The sequence below is a fragment of the Fopius arisanus genome, unplaced genomic scaffold (assembly GCF_000806365.1).
Source record: "Fopius arisanus strain USDA-PBARC FA_bdor unplaced genomic scaffold, ASM80636v1 scaffold00084, whole genome shotgun sequence".
In the NCBI taxonomy this organism is placed as follows: domain Eukaryota; kingdom Metazoa; phylum Arthropoda; class Insecta; order Hymenoptera; family Braconidae; genus Fopius; species Fopius arisanus.
The window spans coordinates 50,757-77,123 of record NW_011887823.1 but is presented as its reverse complement, the minus strand read 5'-3'; the positions used below and the strand labels follow the sequence as shown (position 1 = coordinate 77,123).

General features: G+C 42.8%; 2 protein-coding genes across 2 annotated transcripts; both read left to right on the top strand.

Moving 5' to 3' along the window:
- Positions 1 to 9,428: 9,428 nt before the first annotated feature.
- Positions 9,429 to 12,680, top strand: LOC105270316 (uncharacterized). The gene is made up of 4 exons (XM_011311169.1): positions 9,429 to 10,796; positions 10,843 to 11,012; positions 11,198 to 11,372; positions 11,538 to 12,680. Exons 1-4 carry the CDS (start codon positions 9,429 to 9,431, stop codon positions 12,678 to 12,680), a joined length of 2,856 nt encoding a protein of 951 aa, XP_011309471.1.
- Positions 12,681 to 12,920: 240 nt separating this feature from the next.
- On the top strand, positions 12,921 to 14,939 carry LOC105270315 (uncharacterized). The gene has a single exon (XM_011311167.1). The coding sequence runs from the start codon at positions 12,921 to 12,923 to the stop codon at positions 14,937 to 14,939; it is 2,019 nt and encodes a 672-aa protein (XP_011309469.1).
- The last annotated feature ends 11,428 nt before the right edge of the window (positions 14,940 to 26,367 follow it).

The window sequence follows — 26,367 nt, the reverse complement described above, 5'->3', positions numbered from 1 at the left end:
CCCAAGAAACTGAACACCACATGATCCGAAAGGAAAAGAGACACCCCCGACCGGACCCCCTCAGAATAATTAATAGGGAGAAGACAGCCAGAGACGAGTACCCTCAATTATCGGTGATAATCGAGGAAAACGAGCAAGGAGTGTGGAGAAGCCTTCACTCGTTATACAGCTGCCCCGCGCGAGAGAAGTGATTTTGGAAAGAATTAAGAAAATATTGTTGGAGAGTTTCGGAGAGGTTTTTGGGAGACTTAAGCAGAAGAATAGTGTCGAGACCAACGAGCAAAGATCGAAAAAGGAAGGAAGGTGGAAGTGTGAAGGAATTGGAAAGGAATTGGAGACGAAATCGGAGAGAAAGCTCGGGAGAAAGAAAGTGTGCAGAGAGAGCAAGCGGAGAGTTTGGTCGCCATCACCGTGAGTACTCTTTGATGGTTTCCCTGGCCCAACGAAATTCACCCTGCCCCGTCTAATGATATCTACCCCAAACGGTGAGCCTCAAAGCCCAATCTCTATTTTCTTTCTTTTTAATGTTATCGGAATTACCTCATGGTAAGCCCTTTTATTAATTCCCCTCTTTCCCGTTTAACTTCTCCCCTTTTAATCTTTCCTATTAATTTATTCGCATTGCCACAAGTTGCCTGGCTTTACGCTTACCCTACAATTACTTTCAACAGGCCCGACATTGTTTATTTATGTTATATCTTTTTTTTCTTTTTATCAGTGGCAATATAGATATTGTTGCGTAACGCACCCCCCCCCCCCCCCAGTGATTTATTCTCTCCCTACGCCCCCTTTTCTTCAACCATTTTGAGGTCCACCCACGAAGTATTTAAGCTTCAAGTACTTTTTCCTCCCACTCCAGCGGTTACCGGATTTATCATGCTTTGCTCGCGAATTATTTTATATTAATTCCCAGGCCAAGGTTATGGTTTGTATAATGATATACTCATTTTCGCAACTAAGAAAAGATACATACTTTTTCAGTCGTTGCCACATCAAATAAGGAATATTTTTGGTTAAAAATCATACCTTCTAGATCCCGGGGATGCCTTAAAAAATTCTTACTCTTTCTTCTACATATAGCTATGTTCCAGCCACGTTGACACTAAACCAGTATATATATGTCACTTTATAGTTGTTAAAATATTAGATATTTCCGAGAATCCGTTATCTGTCTTGAACCAGTTGTTCAAGTAATGGACATTTTATAAAGCGAGAAGAATGGTGCCTATGGACCACGACTCACAAATTTACACAATAAATTATCAGACACTGTATCTAATAAGACAGTAGTAGTGTGCTAACTTCCCTCTGACCACCCTCTGAGGTCACGACTGGGCCTAGTCTGAGTGTACAGCTCGACTGCAACGACTGCGAAGTGCAACTTTAATTCAAGCCAACCAGCCCAACGTAAAATTTCGACTCTTGGTTTTCAACGAAGAGCCCTGCTCATTATTAAAGCCGAACCTTCGAGATTCGTATGTTGGAAAGTAGCTCTGCAACAACACCATCTCTTATCACGACTGACACATAGCTTGAGTGTGCGACTCAACTCTTCTTGTTACGTCAGATCATCAGGGCCAATTTAACTAAAATTGGGCCGTCTTTTGAAGTTATTAGTCGAGTGGTATCCAGCCTGTTGTTCAGTTGATTCTCTAAGAAGGAGACAATTCTGCAGAACCAGTTCTTGTTGTCGAAACAGGAGGCGCAGCTCACGGAGTTTTCTACGCCTAGCAATATACAGCTAGTGAATAACCAAGTTCTTCCTAACTGGACAACTCAGGCCTGTCGACACCAGCAACGCCTTCGGATTCATCATCACATCATCTTCATCGGCGCTAGAGAAGTGTGTTTGAGAAGTGTCACCTTCCCGAGTAGAAATTTCGTCGGTTTCACTTAGGTTACCCGTGCGTGGTGACCAACGTAGATACAGGTGACACATAGGTAACAACCGATAGGGCACTCACGAAAACGTCACGCAGTTAACCGACGAGTTACTCGTAGGGAGTAACCTACAAGGCACCTATGAGTAGGATCATACGTACCCTGTCGGAAACCTGTGAGAAAAAGGGTGGAATTGAGTTTATCAAATAACTCCAAAAATTGAATAGAAAATTTTTATTTTCAACACATCCATAAAAATATGTAACGAGGGATATTCTAGTTTCTAATGTTTTTTTTTTTACAAAAAAATACGGTCTCACCGCCCTCAACACTTTCTCAATCCACGGTAGAAGTCTCAGAATCATTTGATGACTCCTGTGGGGTTCCTCTTTCGGCCTCGTCATCAGAGTCCTCCAATGGTCTAGCACGGCCTCCACGCCAATATTTAGTGTTGTGTAAAACTCCCTGTAGGCCCTTGTTATAAGCCTTAGTCTTCAGTGGTTTATTTTTTTTCCGAATCGCCGACAGTAAATCTCTGTGAAAGTAAATTTTACGTTATTCATTTTTGTCAAATCAATGAGTCTAAAAAGTACTCTTCGCCATTAAATTAAGAAAAGGGTGTGAGTCACCAGCTGACTCAGCTAATTCTCGAGAATGGAATAAAAATTGAGCTTACTACTGTTTCTTTTTCTCAATGGTGATAATTTTTTCATTGATCTTTAAAGATTGGCAATAAAAAGTTTTACCTTTTATTATTTTCCCCAGTGATGTTTCATTGAATACAACTTTATCCTTAGTAGCCTGCAAGGGTACTAAGAACTTTGCTACGTTTATTGTGACGAATTGACGTACAAGTTCACCTAAGCATCTGGCTAGAGTACGATTGGTATCGACAGACATACCGATCATGGTTTTCTAGAAAAATCGAAACACATTCTACATACTTACTCAAGACAGAGAGAACCTGAGATCTTATCGATTCGTTTACCAGTACAAATAAATAATTTATTGCATACAATGGGCCCCTATTTGTTTTTCATTCCGACGTGACTAATAATTGTTTAATCATGGCATTGCTGCTGAAAACTAGTTGTAATTATACAGAAGTGTTAGAATTTGTTTTTAATTTTCAGCAACAGTAACAATTGATTTTTCAACCTTGTCAGCATCAAGATTTTATTCAATCAGTGGTATCAATCAACTAAATAATTCAATGGAATTTTCGATGTCCATGTTAAATAATTATTGATACTGAAAATTGTAAAATAAATTCGATTGAATTTTCAATAATTTAAGAATTCAGCAAACCCATTACCTGAATAATTGCTCATTTCAATATTTTTCGTTAACAGATTAACTGGTAAATTAGAATTTCACTGAATAACCCAAAGATTTATTCAATTTATGAGTAATAAAATGAAGAAAAATGTCATGTGACCTTAGGAGTATTACAATTTTTTAGTTTCGTTCACAATTTTTGTGCGATACTGAATGTTTACATTCAGAAGCTCGTTAAATTCATCGAAACTTCTTACAGTATTGCAAGGCAGTGAAATTAATTCTGGGACAGGATTTTCCGCATTATTCTGTCTCTCACTTTCTTCCAATGGTTTCAGCACTGCATTTTCAATTTGAGCTTCCACATTTTTGATTCTTTGAATCGATGAAATGACCAGCCCTCTCACGTCACCGATGAGTTTCGCCAAACTTCGATGAGATTTTTCAACGCACGCCCGTAATGTACCTGTAAGAAAGAAAATATATAGTAATTGAAATCAAGTAAAACAGATATTTCATGAAAATCACCTTCTTCAGAATATTGTTCTAAATTCTGTGAAGTATAAGACACAACTGATCTTGCTACTGTACATTTAACCCGTTCACTGCTAACATCTTGACTTTTGAAGCGTTGAATATGCGGAGTTTGTTGGTGAGGTATTCGTCTCACCCCATGGGGGGATTTTGCTAAAATGGGTTCTACACAACATGTAGTTATTGTGGGCTTTGAGGGGGTTGCACACTTTTGTGAGTTGGTCTTGAAGTCTGGACTAGATGGAGGAGAGGCCTGCTCGTCACTTTCATCAGAATCTGGTGGAGTTGGAGGACCATCGGCGGAGCTTGTGTGAAATGTCTTAGTCTTTTTTTTTGAGTGGGGAAGTCGATTGTCTCTGATATTTTCGTAGTGTTTCCCTTAGCATTTGCGTTGCAACCTTTTCTACTATTTTAAAAGGAAAGTAACCAAATAGGAAATATTTAGTGCAAACTCCACTATGTTCATCACTGGAGAATAGAATAATTTGTATATGCACTAAGAGATAAAAATTCTGTTATCCGAAAAAGATTTACATGGAATAGGAAATCACTTCGAGACTTTAAAAATGGTCTAGTTTTTTCATAAATTTGTCTTCTCACGCGAAAGCAGGAGTTGGAGATTTATTGATATTATGTTATAAAAGTCTTGAAGAACAATCATTATATATGTAACGTAAAATGAATAAATTTGTGGGGAGAGCTGCAATTATATTATCAACAGAATTTCAATCTGTTCACAGACTTGTTTCTCACAGTATTAGAATAAAATTATTGATGAATAAATTGCCCTAACTTTTTAGTTGATACGAGAATATTCCAATGTACGATGTAAATTTTCTTTGTTAAAGTATATTAGAGTGTTTTCTGCTCAATTTGTGTGATGAAAAAAATGAATTTCAGAATTTTCCTGATAAACTAGGATGCTATAAAAATTATAATGACCTGATCGGAAAAGGCTATAAGAACAGACAGGCGAAATAGAATGATTAGTGTACCTGCAATTTGTTGATCAATATTTTTAGCAGGTGTTGTGAGGTCCACGTGAAAAGTTTCCAACTCTTCCTCGGCAGCTTTTGTCGAAGTCTGTGGTATTTTTTTCATACGATAAGTCTTTGCTTCTTCAGTGGCCTTTTTCTGGCATGCTATTTCATCGTCTGTTGAATACGCCCATCGCTCCTTATGCAATACACTGAGTTTTTTCATAGCTTCTTCGTACGAGTGAGCTCGACCCCTGAGATCCACATCAAATTTTGGCCAATGAGGATTAGGTGGAGCTTTGTTCTTAATCATCGCTGTCAATTCAATAAATTTTTGAGCTGTTATTGTTCCTGGCATCCAATAACATTGCAATTTCTGCACACCTTCATCTCACTTAATCCATGATGACGGAACAATGTCAATGCTCAACAATTCTCTACTATCACTGGGGAAAACCACCAATTTATAGGGATAATCACTCATTTCTATGAAATAAAAAAAACACAAAAATGAATGGAAACCGAAGAACATTTCGAAGATCAGAATTCAAGCATATATTAATATGATGAAAAAATATTAATTTGTGTGGGTAAATAGTATAGAATAGATTGAGGTTATGTTCTTATTTTTTAGAGTCTGGTGACAAATATTCCATTTTATCTCTTTCGTTGTTAGCTCTTACCTTATTGCCGAGTTGATGATCAAACAATTACTATATTGTTTGAATATATAAAAAAAAATCCGTCATCAACGCAAAACTTTCTTTTCCTCGTGTGGCGTTTGATGAAAAGAAACTAAACCGGCGTCTCAACCGCACTCACATGCATCTGAGTATATTATATATTTCAGATGTTTATGTAAATTTAATTGTTCCAATCACGGTAATCCACCGAAAAAACTGCAATTTTTTCTTAAACAGTAACGCAAAAAGACTCGATAAATGATGAACGGGTTGCGTACCGCGTGCCGACTGTGCTTCTGAGAGAAGAAGAGTCGACCTTGAGGTGAAGCGTGGCCTGAGTCACGTGCTACGCAATTTTGCGTTAAACGCATACGGAGGGAGAGTAACTATCATCAAAAATCCGAGAAAAGCAGAGTAAATGTGCCCTCTTTAAATTTTTCAGAAGTTTTATATCGAAAATTCACAGAGAAACTATAAGGGAATGATCAGATAAAAACAATAATTATCTTCATATTTGATTAATTAAAATCCAGTAATCGAAGTAGAATAATAGTAACATTATAAAAAAAATTAAACTTATTGCATTAATTAATGCATTCACTCGCACTTCATCGATCCATCACAACCTTGGTAGAACAAGAAGGAAATTCCATATTTATTCAAGCATTAAAAAGCCTTCACCTCACATATGTAGAAAAGGTATTACAAAGAGTTTTTCCTCACTTGCATCACTCATGCATATCAACGAAAATCATTTTATTGATTACTGAGGTTAATCGACATGTAATTCGTCTACCTTGACGTCTAGTCACCTCCCACATTTTTAAGAGTTCTGAATCACATGGGTTTTCGTACAGTGATTGTAAAATTGTTAGTGTGAATCCACTCATTTCAATGCAATTGCCACTCATGCCCTGATGAGCAAGGTAAATGATGTCAATATGTATAACAGTGTCTTTGTCGAGGAGCATTGTATTATCTGGAATTTTCGATGTTATAATTCGCCCTTTATATTTTAATCGTTTAATAATAATTTTTCCAGACGCATCCGGCTTTAATTTACTTAAAATTTCCACAGGTGGTGGACGGCGACTTTTTTTCTGGTCGATTATAACAATTTCGTATAAACGTCGACAAATTTGAGAAAGTGGCCTGTTACCACTTCTCAATAGTTTTTTTATCTTTCCTAAACAGTTTTCGAATGGAAAGGCAGTCAGTTTGGAAAGACAGCAATTCATATTTTCAACGTCGTCAGCCAAATGAAGCAGGTTGTGGATATTACCAATCATACTTGCTTTGCCGTATAAAGCGGGACGTAATTGTTCAAATTTCTTGAGAAGAATTCTAGCTTCTGTATGCATTGAGGTGGCTAATGTTTCAGAACATAGGATTCGGGATGCAGCATGGAGGAGAAGAAAGTGCTGATAGACAGGCTTCATCAAAACTTTGTTGAAAACAATGGGCCCAGCATAAAGCAATAAAAATTGAAATTCAACCGCTTTAAATTTATCAAATTCTGATAAAGTTCGAGTAGAACGCTGAAACTCTGCTGGTATTTGATTATGAAATAGTATCATCATCTCTGACAATAGATCCTTCCCATTGTGACTCAATTTAACTGTCGTAACCTTTCCATGTAGCCAATCGTCCGTTAGTTTTTTCATCACCCCAAAACATAGGAGGTGCATAAAATCGAGAACAAAAATACTAATCATATCTATAGGTGGAGCAATTAATAACAGCGGTGATTTTCCCTTGTGATGTTGAGGATTACTCTGTTAACGAAAGGAGTCATCTGTTCGAAGTTCAGCCTCTTCAAGGTACACTGTTCGTCCGTCCTGACGCTCTCCTTCTACTGTGCATCGTTCACATAAATAATATGCTCCATGACTTTTTACACATTTGAGAAATGCTCTTGCGGGTGTATCACAGATGATAGCTTTTATACATATCCTCAATGTACGATCTCCCATGAGAATGCCGTCACGGTACAAACGATTAATTTCATCTATGAATTTCTCCAAAAACTTGTCAAGATTATTCGGTTTATTTTTTCCACAATAAATTGAAATAGGAAATGGTTTATAAGCATCGATAGAATCCAGATAAATTTTACATAAAATAGGCCAAAATTGTCACATACTGGATTTGAAAAGTTGTAACCCATCAACATTTATTATCAAATGAAGCATATTCTCTTCATGTAAGTCAGGATTAATAATATTCCTAAGCTGATCCTCCAGTCCGAAATAAACAATTTCACTACCATCACTTTCATCAAAAGTTTCTATATCATACTTAGTTTCTTGAGTTTTGAGAAATGTTGTCGAGCATTTGGGTAAATCTGGCATTAAACGTCGTCTAAGGATAACAAGCAAAGCATCTAGACGAGTGTGCGGGATTGGTGGATGCGGATTTAGAGACCAATGCCGTAATTCTTCGATCTCATTGAATTCTGGCTTATTTAAACACTCCTCGAATTGATTCTCATCCATACTAGCCTTCTGAATGTCATAATCGCAACTATCGGCTTGATTCCTTGTATATGTCTCTTCAATATTGACATTTGTGTCCCTGCTTGGTTCTCCCATTTTGCGCCCAGTATCACTTTCTTCCCCAATGTCAGTCGTTGATGAAAGATACTGTTAGAAATCCTGTCAGCTGACAGGCACTCACACATACACACGCGCGGCTCATCCATTCTCTCCCCATTCACGCATACCTGACGCGCTCACCTGAGATGATCGGGCGTTATTAATTTTGGTACCTGAGGCGCCACTCCCTGGACAGCTCTTCATTATCATACGAATTATAATGTATTATATTTTAAATAGGTCATGTGACCTCCGATTAAGGGCACGTGGCACCTGTAGGCCCGTGTCTCTCTCTCAATCGTTTCCGGGAACTGCTCAGAGTAACAACTCTTTGTACCGCTCATTTCTCAGTAATCGGAATTACTCAAATTGTGTAGGCTGATTTATAAACGCTTACAATTATCATTATCGTTATCAATTATCATTATCGTTATTATTGACATTTCGGTGCGACTCAGTGATTCATTGTGACTCATTTTTGACAAATACAGTGTTTTTTGTGACCAAGTGCACGTGTTCTGCTCATTTTTTGACCCGCTCATCCCACTCCCGCAATCCACTCAAATTCCGCTCATCAACTTAATTATCCCCACCGATCCAGGCATAGTTTCGAACATTTTTGGTCCTTCGAGCCGGATTGGTGGAATATTTTTCGGTTTTTGTGTTTTTTTTCATCTCGGCATCGGAGTGATTTGCGCGGGCGTGTTATAGTGCAGTGCTGCTATAACGGCTACCAGGGCCCCGCTCATCCGCCAGGGCCGTCTCGATGCACGGCAGTGCCCAGCACCACGCGTCAGGACCACCCTAGTGACACCAGGGCCCCGCTCACTCGCCAGGACCGTACCACCAGTCACCAGTGCCCAGCTCACCATACCAGGATCACCCTAGGAAACCGAGGGCCCCGCTCATCCGTCAGGGTCGTACTGGTTACACTGCAGACCCGCTCCACTGCTACAATAATCTCCGGCGAGGCTAAGTAGCCTAATAATTATTAATAATAATTACTATTTGAGGCTTCGCATTCATTTTTTGGGCTACCGCTTTGGTTCTTTTTTGGTTTTCATAAATTTATTCCTTCTCTCTGGAATTTTGGTTTTTCCGGAACTTTGTGGCGTTTGCTCTTTTGCCTTTTGGACAGCTCAGCGACTAAGGCATTTTGACAGCTCGTTTTGGACCGCTCACTGCATTTTGTTTTTTTTTTTTTTTGAGATTTTTGGGCTGCAAGTTTTGTTTGGCTTACGCTCTTTTGATTGTCCAAACTTTTATTTTTTTTTCGAATTCTCAACAAATTCTCGCGCCTACTCACCGGAACCGCTCATTACTGCCGCTGACAAAATACATTTTTTGAACCGCTCACACGCACAGCTTCTCAACCTATCGCTTTTGCTTTTGTGTTTGCTTCGCACATTTCACCGCTCAGTCTTGTGGTCGTTTTTTATTAATTTTTTGAGAATTATCGAATTGCTCATTTCATTCTCAATATGGCATCATTCGAAGCGAACATTAGCCTGAACCAATCGCGGGCAGCGTTCATTGAACGCATTTCATGGGAACTGCTCACCGAAGAGGCGAAAGGCCTCACGATTTCGAATCTCCAGAGTCAACTCGAGATCCTGGAGACTTACTGGGAGAAGTTCGAGAGCACACACGAGAAGCTCATCGGGGGCAGTGGCAAGATCGAAGGGGTCCTTGAACTGGCATACTTCAAGGACAAATGCTTCGATCTTACCATCGGTCGCTATCATGAGGCACGCGGAATTCTGAATCAGGTCATTGACAAAAAGGGGGCATCTGGCTCTTCTCGTCAGTCTATCGCGCCTGGTACAGCTCAGCCCACCTACTCGAAGCGCTATCTCCCGGAGATTTCGCTGCCTAAATTCGGAGGGGCTTACGCGGATTGGCGCTCTTTTTGCGATCATTTTGCATCCTTGGTCGGCTCAAGCACGGATCTCTCCAACGTGGAGAAGATGCATTACCTCCGCACAAGTCTCTCCGGAGAGCCAGCTCAGCGGATCGCGAACCTTACGATCTCAGATGAGTCGTTTTCAATCGCTTGGGACCTGCTCTTATCTCGCTATGAGAATACGCGACTGCTCATTTCAGCTCATCTGGAGCAACTCCTCAGTCCCCCAGCTATGACAGCTCACAGCGCCAAGGAACTGAATGCCCGTCTCACCACCGTCAGCGAAGCTCTGAATGCTTTGGAAGCTCTGGGATCTCCGACAGCTCAGTGGGATCAGGTCATCGTTCATACGGTCTCACAAAGGCTCAGCTCAAAGCTTCGTGAGGCCTGGGAGGTTAAGGTCGGCTCATCCTCGGAGTATCCTTCTTTCAAGGATTACAAGGAATTCCTCACTGGGAGAGCACGTGCGATGGAGAGTATCGAGATCAACTCGACTCCTCGTGCGACTACCACGAAGCCCACCACGTTCAGCTCATCTAGGCAAGCACCATCTGCGAAGGTTCACCACGGCACCGCTCAACCAACGCCGAGGTCTAGACCCGCTCAAAGGTCCGCTCCAACGGGGAAGGTCACGTATCCGTGCTCCATGTGTGAGGCGGATCACTACCTCACGTCCTGCTCATCCTTCCGTCAGCTCACCGTGCCAGCGCGTAGGGAGGTAGTGGAGAAGCGCTACCTCTACTACAACTGCCTGGAACGACACTCGGTCAGGGACTGCAGGTCAAAGACCACCTGCCAGTACTGTGGGAAGCTCCACCACTCGATGCTGCATAGCCAACCATCGAGTCAGCCTCAACGTCCGGCTCAACAGAGGCAACAGACCAGCTCAACCCGGCCGAAACCTGTGCCGGTAGTGACCTACGTTCAGCAGGGGGACAGGACTGAGGTCAAGGCTCAGCCTGCAGGTCCAGCTCAACCTCCATCTGCTCCAGTCAACCCCAGCTCATCATGGGCAGACCAGATCTGAGGCTCATCAGCTCAGATTGCCGTCTCCTGGTCAGCTCGTCAGTCAGCTCCTAGCTCAGCTCAAGATATCCGTCCTGGTGTTCTTCTGGCTACCAGCCTTGGGTTTTTGGTACGCCCAGACCGTCCAGCTCATCAGGTCCGTCTACTCATTGATCCCGGATCGGAAATCTCTATCATCTCGGATCAGCTCGTTCGTCAGCTTGGGCTCTTAAGACTTAAGACGCAGCTACGAATCTCGGGAATTGGAGACGCGACATCTGGGCCGGCATTAGGCAAGGTTCAGCTCGTTATACAGTCCACTCACTCTAACTTTCAACTCAGGGTCTCTGCCGATGCTCTCGGCCAGCTCACCAACTCGCTACCGACATTCTCATCAAGTCAGCTCACATGGGATCATCTGGAGGAACTCCAGCTCGCTAATCCTCACTTTCTCACGCCGGCGCTGATTGACATACTCCTCGGTGCTGACGTCTACGGACAGCTCATCCAACCAGAGGTCATTTCAAACGGAGCTTACGCTCCTACGGCTCAACGCACACGCTTCGGCTGGATCATTTTCGGACCAACGGAAAGTCCGAGCTCCGCTCAACCAGCCGTGTCAGCTCACATATTGGTCTCTAACGAAGAGCTCGATAGCCTGCTCACAAAATTCTGGGTTTAGGAGGAAGTTCCGGAGGAACCAGAGGCTCAGCTCACAGATCTCGAGGCTCAGTGCGAGGAGCACTTCAAACGCACTCATTCAAGGGACAGCTCAGGGCGCTACGTTGTAGGACTTCCGCTCATCGGTTCACCAGAACAGCTCGGTGACTCACGATCGTCTGCTCTAGCTTGCCTTCATCGACTGCTCAACAAATTGTCTAAGGACGAGAACTATCGACAGCTCTATTCAGCCTTCCTCAAGGAATACGAGGAATTGGATCACATGCGGAGAGTACCCGGCTCTTCTAGTAGTTCAGCTCTCTCGGATCAGCTCACGGGGGGCCGCAACGCCCCTGGAATGACCTTGGCAGATGAAGTTTCGGCTTCAGGAGGGTTGAGGGTTCCAGGCGGTACGTGGTCTCCTCAGGCCCATTCCACGCCGGAGTACTTCTTCCCTCATCACGGAGTTCTCAGGGCAAGCAGTGAGACAACGAAGCTCAGAGTCGTATTCAACGGTTCAAACAAGACCAGCTCAGGACAATCGCTCAACGAGATCATGCACACGGGAGCCAAGCTCCAAGCGGACATCTCAGATGTGCTGCTATTCACGCGACGGCGCAAGCTCATCTTTATGACGGACATCACAAAGATGTTTCGTCAAATTCGAGTGCATCCGGATGACTGGCCGCTCCAACAAATTTTATGGACCGACTCAAACGGAGATATCGTCAACTATCAGCTCACCACGGTCACGTATAGCACAAAGTCAGCTCCATTTCTCTTCATACGTGTAGCTCATCAGCTCGTCGAGGATGAAGGGTCGAAGTATCCCCTCGCTGTGGAACCGCTCATGAAAGGACGATATGTTGACGATATCTGCGGAGGTGCTGATTCAGCTGAAGAACTACTCAGGACCGCTCACCAGGTGACGCAGCTCTGCCTGTCAGGAGGCTTTCCATTAGCCAAATGGCACTCGAATAGCCCAGCTCTACTTACATATCTTCAACCTGACAGCACCTCTCAAGATCAACGATCCATAGAGGACTCATTCACCAAGATTCTTGGGGTTTCTTGGCATCCAGGAACGGACAAGTTCAAGTTCTCCATCACTCAGACTGAGACCAGCTCAATAACGAAGAGGATCATATTATCGGAGACGGCTTAACTCTTCGATCCGCTCGGCTTCCTCGCACCAGTGGTCGTGCGAGCGAAGATTCTGCTTCAGGCGCTATGGATCGAGAAACTGGGGTGGGACGAACCAGTCTCGCCGACGACTGCTCAACGATGGCGTCAGTTCAGGGAGGAACTCACACAGTTGTCAGAGATCACCATACCTCGGTGGCTTGGACTGCTCATAGACTCAATTGTGGAGGTACACGGATTTTCTGATGCCTCGCAAGTGGCTATGTCAGCCGTGGTTTACCTCAAAATCTTCAACGGGGATAAACAGGATGTCACATTGGTCTGCTCAAAAACGAAGGTCGCACCGCTCAAAAGGCTGACAATTCCACGTCTAGAACTCACTGCAGCTCTTCTCCTTGCCAAACTGACCAAATACGTCAAGGACCAACTCAACCTCACAAACGCCACCACGTATCTTTGGACGGACTCAGCGATCACGCTTACCTGGATCAGCTCTCATTCATCAAGGTGGAAGGAGTTCGTGAAGAACAGGGTGTCACTCTTTCAAGACCTCACTCAGCAGGCTCACTGGAGGTTGGTACCAGGCAAGGAGAATCCTGCAGACTGTGCGTCTCGAGGTCTATCAGCGCATCAGCTGGTCGCTCATAAGCTGTGGTGGACAGGGCCGCCATGGCTTCAACAGGACAGCTCTTCATGGCCGACTCACGCCTTGGAAAAGGACCTTAACGTAGACCTCGAGGAGAAGCCAGGAGTTCTCTTACATCTCAAGGCTCAACCAATCGCTCTCTGGGATCTCATCGACAGATTCTCTTCGCTCAACCGTCTGCTCAGGGTCACAGCAATCTGTCGAAGATTCATCGCTCGGCTCAGGAGAGTCCCTCATTCATCTCTTCAGTACCCGCTCACACTTGGTGATCTGGAAGAGGCTCGGATCCTCTGGATCAAACTCACGCAGGCAGCTCACTTCAAGGATCAGCTCAGATCAATCTCACGAGGGGAGAGGTTCAGTAAATCTCACCCTCTCACCAAGCTTACACCCTTCATCGATCACCAAGGGGTACTGACAGTTGGCGGACGGCTCAAGTTCGCTCATATTGGCCCAGAGAGCCGGAATCAAGCTATCATTCCGAGGGAATCTCGGCTGGCTCAACTGCTCATAGGACAAGCTCAACTCAGGACACTCCACGGAGGCACACAGCTCACTTTGCGACAGCTCAGAAGCAGCTACTGGATACTCGGAGGCCGGGCACCAGTACGCTCCTTCATACTCAAATGCGTCAAATGCACTCGCCAACGTGAAGTACGCGCGCAACAGCTCATGGGCCAGTTGCCACCAGCAAGACTCTCCCCCGTTCGCGCCTTCCTCAACACGGGAGTCGACTATGCCGGCCCCGTATCGCTACGCTCATGGAAAGGACGGGGTCACAAGTCGTACAAGGGCTGGTTGGCTATCTTTGTCTGCATGACCACCTCAGCGGTTCATCTCGAGGTCGTGTCGGACTATTCAGCTGAAGGGTTCATCGCAGCATATAGGCGCTTCACAAGTCGGCGTGGGATAGCTCACTCCTTGTTCAGTGATTGCGGGACCAATTTTCTTGGCGCTGACAAGGAACTCAGGAAGCTCTTCTCATCAGGATCAGCTCATTCCAGACAGCTCGCTCAGCTCCTTATTAATGATGGGACCCAGTGGTCATTCAATCCTCCAGGCGCTCCACACTTTGGAGGGAAATGGGAAGCGGCGGTGAAGTCGGTGAAGTTCCATCTCACCCGAACGATCGGAGAGGATCTGCTCACTTTTGAGGAACTCACCACTTTGCTCGCTCAAATCGAGGCGGTGCTCAACTCACGACCACTGGAACCGCTCACGGATGATCCTTATGACTGCTCAGCCTTGACACCGGGACACTTTCTGATCGGTCAGGCTCCCACGACTCTTCCGGAACCATCTTTAGAGCAACTCAACATCTCGAGACTCTCTAGATGGCAGCTCATTCAGCAGAAACTCCAAGGATTCTGGAAGAGGTGGTCCACGGGATATCTCCAACGTCTTCAGGCGATATCCAAGTGGCACCATCCGATTCATCAACTGCGGATCGGCTCACTGGTTCTACTCACGGACGAGAGATTTTCGCCAACGAAGTGGCTTCTCGCCCGAGTGACTGCTCTGCACCCAGGATCGGATGGACTCACCAGGGTAGTCACCATCAGGACTGCTCAGACGACGCTGACGAGGCCAATCGCCAAGCTCGTCATCTTGTCCATCTCACCTTCCGAGGAATAGAACCAGGTCAACTCACCGGCTTCTCACTGTTGGACTTCGTCAACTTCGACGGATTTACGACCCTGACTCACCGACGGGGCTCAACGTGAGAATGACAGCAGCTAAAGCAGAAGGGATTAAGACCCCAGATGTCTAGGATGCTGCCATGCCTAGCCGGCGCACCTTCTGGACGGTCTCACGGATTCACTCATGGGTGACAAACTCCGCCAGCTCACCAAAGAGCGTTTTGAATTTTGCTTTTTGTTTCAGCTCACCATGGTTCTGCTCAGTCTGGTTGCGTCAACAACTTACAGTTGTCAACGGCCGGGAAGAATGTTAGAAATCCTGTCAGCTGACAGGCACTCACACATACACACGCGCGGCTCATCCATTCTCTCCCCACTCACGCATACCTGACGCGCTCATCTGAGATGATCGGGCGTTATTAATTTTGGCACCTGAGGCGCCACTTCCTGGACAGCTCTTCATTATCATACGAATTATAATGTATTATATTTTGAATAGGTCATGTGACCTCCGATTAAGGGCACGTGGCACCTGTAGGCCCGTGTCTCTCTCTCAATCGTTTCCGGGAACTGCTCAGAGTAACAGCTCTTTGTACCGCTCATTTCTCAGTAATCGGAATTACTCAAATTGTGTAGGCTCATTTATAAACGCTTACTACGAATTATCGGTCCGCTCATCAATTATCATTATCGTTATTATTGACATTTCGGTGCGACTCAGTGATTCATTGTGACTCCTTTTTGAAAAATACAGTTTTTTTTGTGACCAAGTGCACGTATTCTGCTCATTTTTTGACCCGCTCATCCCACTCCCGCAATCCACTCAAATCCCGCTCATCAACTTAATTATCCCCACCGATCCAGGCATAGTTTCGAACAGATACCTAGCAGCCACAATACCTGGTTCATCCTCCAGTTCAGCTAGATGGATTTCATCATGATGAAATAGTTCAGGATCTTGTCTGCACAGTGCTAGGAAATCTGGAGAATCATTCGATTGTCGAAACTGCTCCACAACCCTCATTTTCTTAGTGTGACGATATCTAGCAGATCGAAGTCTGGCCAATTCCTTTTTTCGTTCACGCCGCCTCTCCTTTTCATCCATTGGTATAATTTAATATTCTCAAAATTATGTTGTATGAATTATTTTTCTGTTGGCAAAAATACCATGCTGTTTTTACATTCTAAACGTCATTGTGCAATAAAAAATCAATGAAAAAACCACTGTTTACTTGAAAAATCACACCTTTTCCTGTAGGCACCCAATTGCGTTTAAAACTTCAATGGTCTTCCTTAATTACTACAAAGAATGGACTGAAAGTTATATCAATATTTAACAACAATTTCAGAGAATGTCAGAGTATCCTATTAGACGAAACGTAAGGATAAATCCTTTGACAAAGGACGCCATCTGGCATAATTATAATCCCTTTCAGCGATAAAAATAAGTTTCTTCAAGACAACGTTAATTCAGTTTTAATTCGAAAGATTCCGCTGTTGTTAATACTGCAAGTTATCCGTACTTCAGAAACCGATGCACAACCCATGAGTATATCAGTCCTATACATGATCGGTGAAACATTGTGAAGAACCGATTGGTTACGAACGAGTTGAACTGTATCGGTTAATCATCAATTGAAAACTCATCGGTAACCTGCAGTGATCCTCCTCATCGGTATTTTGACGTTTGGAACCTGTAAGTTACGCGTCGTTAATAACCGATGGATTAGTACCCTACAAAAAAGTTGTAGGTTCCCTACGCACATCAGGGGCCCCCTGTGAAATTTCTACTCGGGTTACTTTGTCTCGTAAATTCCACAATTATGGATGGAAAACCCATGTCCACATTACAGAGACATACGTGTTGAATGACGAAAAACGTCACCCAATTTATAACTTGATTCATTCTAGAGTCACTCAATGATGTAGAGGTAAACAGCATGGTTATTTTTTCAAGCACAGACCCCATTAATCCCACGAAATCAAAGCTTTGATTCAAGGAAGGATGTTTCATATTTTATAAAATATTCCATCGTGTCAACTTAACGGAATCTTCATGACCATAATTAAATCATTATCGTAACCAAGAAATTTGAATTCAGTTGCAACAGCGAAACATGGATTTTTCATCAGAGTTTGAAAAAAATACACATCGGGCGACAGTTTCAATCAGTCGAATGAGGAAATACATAACCCCTACAACTCTCGATATAATCTTAAAACGTTCCGAAACACACTGTGACCTTGACCAGGGAATTAAAATATAATAATTGCCGGCGAAGGCACGATATTAGGGGATTAATAATATTCTGAAAAAATTAGGGAAATGTACTATAACTTACAAAAGGACCTAAAATAATAAGAGAAGTGAGGGGACCGACTGGAAAGGTAATAATATTAATTAATAATAATTAATAGGGGGCTTAATTTACAACTAAAATTAACTTACTGGGGGCTCACCGTTGGGGGGAAATTGACACGGGGCAGGGAAATTCGTTGGGGCAGGGAATAAAAAATGGGGCACTCACGGGAAATGGTGTCTTCAAAATTCTCTCCGCTTTCCTCGGGTTCTCTCCTCCTTGCTTCCTTCTCCCGGCTCTCCTCGGATCCTCTCCACGAGATTCAGCAGTACAATTTTCCTCTCCCAAAATCTGTTCCTCCACACGAGATTGTTCCTCGCAATAAAATCCTTTCCTCACAGTTCCACACAATATTTCTCTCTTTCTCAATAGTTTCTCTCACAGGCACAATCCTCCACAGTATCCTTCACTCTCTTTCTCCTTCATTGATAGTATATTTAGTCCTTCACACTCTTTCTTGTTTAACCGGGCAGTGACTCGTAGGGCGGCTGTGGCACGAGTGATAGCTGCCAATCATTTTCACTTCTTCTTTCCTGATTTTTGGGGGGGTCATCGGGTGTCCTTCTTCTTCTCATCTAGGGTCTCGCTCGAGGGATGTCTCTTTCTTCCGGGGTCACGTGATGTCCTTTTTAATGATGTTGATGCGTGAGTACCAGGGGGAGGGAAAACGCGGACGGAAAAGGGGGAGGGAAAACGGGTTAGGAGTATCTGGGGATGGGTTGCCCAACGGTGGCAAAAAAGATCACCTAAACCTAACTTAACCTATCAAAGTAACGTGTATTAATTAGGTGGCGGGGGGGGGGGGCAAAATTCTGCTTCGCCACAAAAGATTAGGTTAATGCAATGTTGGCATATAATTCGCTTATACGTAAAACGGCTATACCTTCTAGGTCACTTTGAAATTTAAAAATGTGATATTCAGTAAAGGAGGAATTAACAATTTTTGTGCTGGAAGGACCATTGGTCGAATCATGCTCATAAACTCATGAATTATCAAACCGGGGATCACCCATTGGAGCATCAGTCAAATGAGCATTATCGAAATTCTCTACGAGGACGTCAGCCGTATTATCATTGATTATATTATTGGATTTATCATCGTCTTGATATTAAAAAATTTGGGATTTCCAACTCGCATTTGTGTGATCCTTCCTCACATGCTTTTCGTAACTATAAACACTGGAAGAAGAAGGAAAACACTGTTTTACAGATCAATCACTCGCCGAATAAAAATTGTTATGACTTTTCATGGAAACAAAACAAATTTAAATTTCTCAATATTTTATGGCAGAACACACAGGGAGACATGGTAACTGATTTTTGCTCGATATTGTTTTTCAATATTATTTACCAAGTTGCATTTTTTTGAATTGACTCAATTGTTGAAATTTCAAATTCCTCCTTTATGAAAAATTATGACTTTTGTTATTACTTAGACGATCCTGATTTATCAGGATGTGTAATCAGCCTCTCGGCCATTTTACACCCTGCGCATCCGTCTAGTCCAGGGATGGGCAACTTCCAGGTAGCTCGGAGCAGAGTCATAAACTCGAGTTAGGAATCCAATCAAGTTTATAAACATGCCAATTATGAGGGTCCTAGTACGATCATAGTGGGGACCATAGTGGGGGCCTCACAGTCACCATATTGGGGAGCGTGCCATGACGCTTCTGCCAAATGGTAAAATGGGGAAAATAGTCGCGCGGATTAATATAAAAAGAAATTTACAAATTCACACATGGTCAAAAATATTTCTGAATATGATGCTGTAACAATTCTTTCAAATTGTTAGCCATATTTTATTCAAACCCGACTAGACTCTGGAAGAAGCACATGAATGATTTTTTTACATTGAATCAAATATTTTTGCCCACTTTTGGCCAGCATTTTTCAATGCTGTTCAACGGAAACCACGGGTAGGTGGTAGCCGTATTCCGTCAGGAATAGGAAGGAAAATGTAGGGATAGGGAAATTGGGAAAAATTATGAAACAGGTAAAAATAATCAGGAGCTGATCAATAAATAATCTCATGCATCATGCGAGCGTCCTTCATGCGTTCCCCGTGCAAGTAAAGGATTGAAGTTATAAGGCAGATAACATTCGGTCAAAGAAAGTCAATGAGAGGGCTGAGGCATCATACCGAGTGATAATTTATTCAAATCCGGCTGATAGTCACTTATTGCTACTAAAATGGCATCATTGAGAGAAGAATCTGTCAAAAGTGTTCGATCCGAGGACTTAATGTTATTCATGTGAAAAAATACCGATTCACATAAGTACGAAGTACGAAATATACTACAAATTCGTTTATAAACAATGAAGAGATTCAGATAACTATTATTTCGCGAAATCTTTTGCCATAGATAATCGATGTCAGTGATTTGTTGAAAATCTTTATCTTGACGTAAGTTATTCATTTCATGATATAACTCGATCGCGCTAACTGGATGATTATTTTTGATGATCAAAGAAATGATATCGTTAATTTCCGCAGATGAATTAAGTGGAGAATGTAAATATTTTAGAATTTCACCCGTTTCAATAGTGTACTTAAATCTTGAATTTAAATTATCTAGAAGTTGTTGCATGCACTCTGCAAATTGCTGAAAATCGAGCTTAGCGCTGTGCTCGTTCGCGACAAGACTGCGCAAACGTATAAATGGAAAAAGAATTGAATTTTTACCGAATTCAGCGATGGCCGATGAGAAGAAATTTGGTAAATTTTCAAGAGATTTTAGATGTCGCCAAAAATATCTCCGAGAACCTTGCATCTCTTTATTATAAATATTGACATTCTCTGTTAAGTCCGCGGTGAATGCCAATTTTGAGCACCACTCTACATCGTTTAATTCATCGTGTACATCTCCGCGTGATTTAAAAAAAGAAACAATATCATCGAAATTTTCCCAGAACCGACACAGCATAACACCCTTGCTAAGCCACCGAACTTCTGTATGAAACAATAAATCGTGAGATTCTAAATTATTATCTTCTTTGAAAACATTATACAGTCTATGCTGAAATGATCGAATTAATGATTTTAACTGCTAAAGTTTTGACATCGCTAGAAATTTTTTTAACGCATAAAGTTAGCTGGTGTAACATGCAGTGATAATGATGGAATTTAGGAACCTCAGCGTCATTATTGCACCTCGCAATTACGCCTTTCGTGCAACCAGTCATCTTCGCAGTACCATTCGAGGTGATAGCTGCTAATTTGTGAAGCGGCACTTTCGCGGAGATGAAACTTTGCTTCAGAGCATCAAAAATATCTTCACCCTTCGTACTCGTTTTTAAGGAAAATGATGTTAATAACTCTTCGCGAACAGACAGATCGGGAAAAGCTAAACGAACGAAGATGACGACTTGAGCACAATCGGATCTATCCGTAGATTCATCTAATTGAAATAAGAAAAAAAAACAACAACGAGAAAAGTCATCGGTTAATTGAGCCCGGAGGTCAGCACCGATTGCTTCAATTCTTCGCATTATTATACGTCTTGATAATGGTAAATTTTCAACGAATCTTGTCATTCTCTCGTTCAACAAAGTTCTCCGAAATAAGGTTTCCATATGGGTTACAAAGAGCTCTTTATATTTTCCACCGCAGTAAATGACGATTTGTCTTTCGCGATTTGATAGGCGGCTTGAAATGACATTAAATTCGCGGTTTGAAGGTCATCACTACACAAAACATCATTTCAATGTTCGGACGCTAGAATTCTCTCTTTTAAAATCCGGATTTCGTTAACGCGTTTGTCTGAATGAACTGGAAAACTCAAATCGAAGCTACTATGATTTTGCCTGTAATGCCTCTCAATTTTAAAGGACCTCATGCTTTTAAATTCTAAATGACACGATAAACATAGAACCTTTTCACCGATTTCCCTGCATGCATAACAAAGTTCCCATTTATTATTAAACGCCGGAGATATTTTGCTCGTATCATTTCTGATTTTGTGAGCAAGTTGAAGAGAAGTGTTTGCGTTAAGGGAAGAAACTTCATTCTCCAAAACATCTATTAATGACAAATGTTTGGCGTTCATGATGCGAAATTCATTAGCTCGCGCTAATGACTCTAGGGAAAAAGTCATGTCAAAAGCTACATGCTTGCTTTTGTAATGTCTCTCAACATTGAATCTCCGCATGCAGGGAAATTCACATTCACACAATAAACACAATGTTTTCTCACCAATTCTCGTATTTCAAGCAGATAATCTGAACTGCGACTTGGTAACTAAAAACACGTCTGCATTTAATGCTCCAAAAGAACAGATTGAAGTTGGGGAATTGAATACATTTGGAAAATTTGACTAAACCCCTTCCCTCCCGCAATTTTACGGTCAAATCCGACCAATCGGCCAAGTACAATACAATTGATAACTACGGTTTCGGCAGACAGTCTCGCACAGAAATATGCCCCGAAAATATTTTTTTAGAATTTGGAAAATTTCCTACGCTCTGCCCTGCACATATCCTATTCAGTTAAAAAAATATATAGATAACTTATAATATATAGAACTTGTTACTGATTAACTGAAAATCTGATTCTCAGTATCATTTCAAAGAGAAAGTATAGAACGAAATTTAAAGGGTCTCAATTATCAATACGGTGAAAATTAATTACAATTTATAATTTTGATTTTTCAACTTTTGCCAGAGTGTATTAGTCAATTTTGAAGCGATTAAATTTCACTATGACGAACCCAACAGCCTGAAAAATTTTACAAGATGAAATATGAAGCATTTCATAATTATAAATTTCGCCAGTGTTATAAGAGAAAATTTTTTATTTATAATTCTTCTTTGAAAATACAGAGCCTGCATTCGATCGCTTCAAATTCTGCTGCGTTATTGACCTAAATCTGAATAACTAATACTTGTTGAAGAAAACATGAAAGTACTCTTAAAATTCAGCTTTCCGAATTATTGACATCTTTTAACTTACTTTTTACATTTTTGGTCCAATAACGACCTTACGGAAAAATATGTGAAAGAAAAAATACCGAACATTGTAGTTTTTACCGGCCGATGTTGATTCTGAATATAAAAAATCAATATTTTTTGAAAATAATATTTTTTTTCTTAATTTTCTTCAATTTACATTTTTACTTCAATCAATTTCATTTATTGAATAAATAATTGCGGGACCACTAGAACATGACATTGTGGAATCTGTTCCTTACCTCTGCAATGCCGGTTTTTACATTTTATTTGCAGCGTCCGCTTTCACAATAAATAAAAACGTCATAGTGAAGAAAATTACACATTTTCCATTTTTGTTTCATTTCCCCGCTTTTCCTTTACTTCAACGACATTTCTCTTCTTTTCCTTCTCTTAAGTGTTACCCCCACTTCGGTTGATTTCAGCCGAGGAGAAGGGCCTTTACGACCTGGGTCATACAGGCCCATCACCTGACACAATCGGTTCTCCTCTACCCTTTGTTATGCACTAATAGGGGTCGGGAGCACGACTTGCTCTCAGAGCATAGGTTGCCCATCCCTGGTCTAGTCGATGGTGTCGATGATCTGTGTCCTACGAGCAAACCCGGAGAGCCCATCTATCGCGTCCCTATCGACGTGTATGTGTAACGTGTGATTTCCCATCGGATTTCGTCTAAACCACTGCATCTTAGTATGAGGTGTTCGGGAACTTCCTCCGTCAACCCACATCTCGTGCATAGGGGAACATTCCCTTTGCCTATTTTTGCTAGGTAGAAGGCCAGAAGCCAGAGTCATAAGTCTCACCAGCGAGCGGAGCTCATCCCTGCTCAGACTCAGTAGCGTCTCTACCAGTCTTTTCGTGGGTATTCTTAGAAGGGTTCTTACGTTTCTGGCCTCCAGTTCTCAGTTCCATTTGACCATGAGCTTCCTCTCCACACGTTCCTGAATTAAAGCCTGTATGTAGTCGCTGTGTAGGTCTACATAGTCTCGCTCTTCCGGCGGAACACTTCGACATTCCTTTCTTGCTAACTGCCTTCATGGTGCCAGTGATGCCAGCGTGGGCTGGCATCACAGCGTGCCCAGCATCGCAAGTCTGCCTATCTTGTCAACCGTCTTCCTGTGGCATGCCTTATTCAGGGCCGTCCACCAGCCAACGTCCGCATATGTCAGCTGTGGGGTCATAATGGCCGTGTAGATCCATTTCACTACTTTGGGCCTTAGCCCCCAAGTGCTTCCAAACATTCGCCTGCATGCCCAGTAGGTCATGACGACCTTGTTGGTTTGCATGGCGATGTGTTTCTTCCCGCTGAGCTTCCTGTCGAGCCAGATACCTAGGTATCTAACATCTCCTGACAAGCTCAGCTCTGTGCCATATATGATGGGGGGTCTGGCGACGCTCCTCTTTTTGCTCGTGAAGTGCACCATCTCCGTCTTGTTTGGGTTCACCCTCAAGCACTGAGATGTGCACCACTGCTGAACATAGTTCAGCGCTCCTTGCACTTTACGATGCGGCGTTTCCGTACTCCTCCTCGTGACCACCAACGCTACATTGTCTGCGTATCCCACAGTCTCCACCCCTATTCTCGACAGCCCAGTGAGAAGACTGTTTATAACGAGAAACCACAGCAGGGGTGAGATAACTCCCCCCTGCGGGTAGCGCCTCTCCGCCATCACCCTGATTGTGCTGTCACCGAGAGTGGAGTAGACCATTCTGGTACGGACCATAGCAGCCACCCATCTGATAATAGGTGTTTCATTCCCGAAGGATTTCGCCCCTCTCTCCATCATGTCAAAGGATGTGTTGTCGAAGGCTTCCTCTAGATCGACGAAGATAACAAGGGCGTCCTCCTTTCTTTCCCTCGCCTTTTCAATCATGCCGAACAGGCAATGCAGCGCAACCTCTGTCGACCTGCCGGCCTGGTAGGCGTGTTGTGAGGAGCAAATCGGATTTGTATTCAGCGCTCCCTCCTTGATATGCCGATCGACCAGTCTCTCCAGAGCCTTCAACAAGAAAGAGCTCAGGCTGATCGGTCTATACGCTTTGGTGTTATCATAGCTCCCTTTTTCCAGTTTAGGGATAAAGACAACTCTTCCCTCCACCTACTGGGCACATGGCCCAGAGCCAGACAGGCTCTTACTGCCGGGAGTAGCCTGCGCCGGAGCAGCGGCCCTCCTCTCTGCAAAAACACCGGGTAGATCCCATCCAGGCCCGGACTCCTGTATTTCTCAAAGCAGTCCAATGCCCAGCGCAGCCTGTCCAGCGTTACGATTTTTGCGGCCAGCTCCCAGACGGGTTCGCCGCCTCCTGGGCATATCCGATCTTCGATCGGCCCTTCTTCTGAGCTCTGTATGATTGAGTCAGAAAAGTGCATCTGGACCAGATGCTCCAGGATGTCAGTGGGTTCTGTGATGGCCTCCCCGCTTGCCAGCGTGATTCCACCCAGCCTGTGCGTGGGACCCCCCGAGAACACTCTGCGGAGCCTGCCCACCTGTGATAGCACCTATAGCTTGTAAGGAAATCTGAGGAATTTTCTTTTGGACAGCAAGATCATCCAAAGAATTGTTAGAACATCGAGGGTACGCAGAGATAGACCCATTAGAGCCCATAATTGATATTTAGCGTCATTGAAAATTTAGGATTTAATTGCATTTTTGATGCCACCATTTGTGAGAATGCTGATTGCGTTTACGCCTAAATTATTGAGAATTTGTATTGTGTATTTCGCCTTAATTTTTTTGAGTATTTAATTGCGTTTTCACACCAAAAATATTGACTTGTAAGATTATTGGGGTTAGAGAGGAATTATTGCGAATTATAGCCAAATGCTGAGCCAAAATCTCGAGAAATAAAAATTAATTAGGTAGAATTCCTTATTTAATCGCGTCTTAAGCCAAAATATACCGGGCTGAATGGTTAGATTTAGGATCAAATTCTTAGGTAAATGTGTAGGATAGGTGTAGGAATAATTGTAATATCATCGCTCAATTATTGGTTTTATGGGGCAGAACAGGTTAGGGTTACGGTTTCGGTGACAGGTCAGGGGGGAATCAGTGCAGCCATAAGGAACTCCTGAGTAGTCAGGTTGCTTGGGGCTAGTGAAAATTAAAATTTTAAGAATTAATAAAAATAAATTACGGGGGATTTATGTAATTTTATTCGTTCTGATCCCGGGATCCCGTGAGAAAACCATCCTAAATACGCGCCCTTAATTAACAAGAAAGTATTTAGTGAGGAAAACTGTTCATCAACTCGAGAGTAAATTAATTGCAGTTTTGCCGTATTTTATATTTCGCGGGTAGGCAATTAAAAGTTACTATGGTGTCGTTGCGAGACGTGGCGCAAACCGCGTTCCCGCCCGCCATGCTGCGAAACCGCCAGTTCCTTGTTGACATCAGTATAGATATGAGTGCGTGCAGCAAGTTAGTTTTTTTTGTGTTAATTACGAGTTCTGGAGGCTTCTTTGTGTGCCGAGGAGTTGGCGTAAGGTGCGAGAAATATTTGGAGACCAGGGAGGAGAGAAAGAGTTGGAGATTTTGCTGAGATAACGCTGGGAGACAAGGAGAAAGATTTGGGGTGAGCATTACTATGCATTCCCATTCAATTTTGCGGATTTCCCGTCACGAGTTTGTCGCAGTGTGGGGGAGCAGAATTCGTGCCTGTGCAGCCATTTTTAAGGAAAATATCCGCTGGAGAACATCGCGCCTGGTGTGAGAAATTTTCATTGTTCGACACGATCCAACTGTCACTCCGTCATCCTTTAAAAACGATTTTGGGAATATTTTCGGATGATTAAAATCATCAATTAAGAGTGTCTTGCTTGGGACACCGCGCAGAGAACATCTCTTGTTCTCTCGTTGCGTGGAACGAAGATTATTTTATGGCCTCAAATTGCTGTTATAGCCATTTTTAGTAATAATTAAATACGCCTACGAACTTAACAATTCGTCATGCGATTCACGCCCTAGTATTTCGGATATTTCGACATTCTGTGCAGTTTCGTGCATTTAGAGAATTCATCTCGAATCTCGTGTCCCTAGTCCAGGCAAATTAGGTCTAACATATGTGTTTCATAAAGCGAAGACGCTTTTTATGTAGAAATGTGTGTTTTGATCGTGTGAT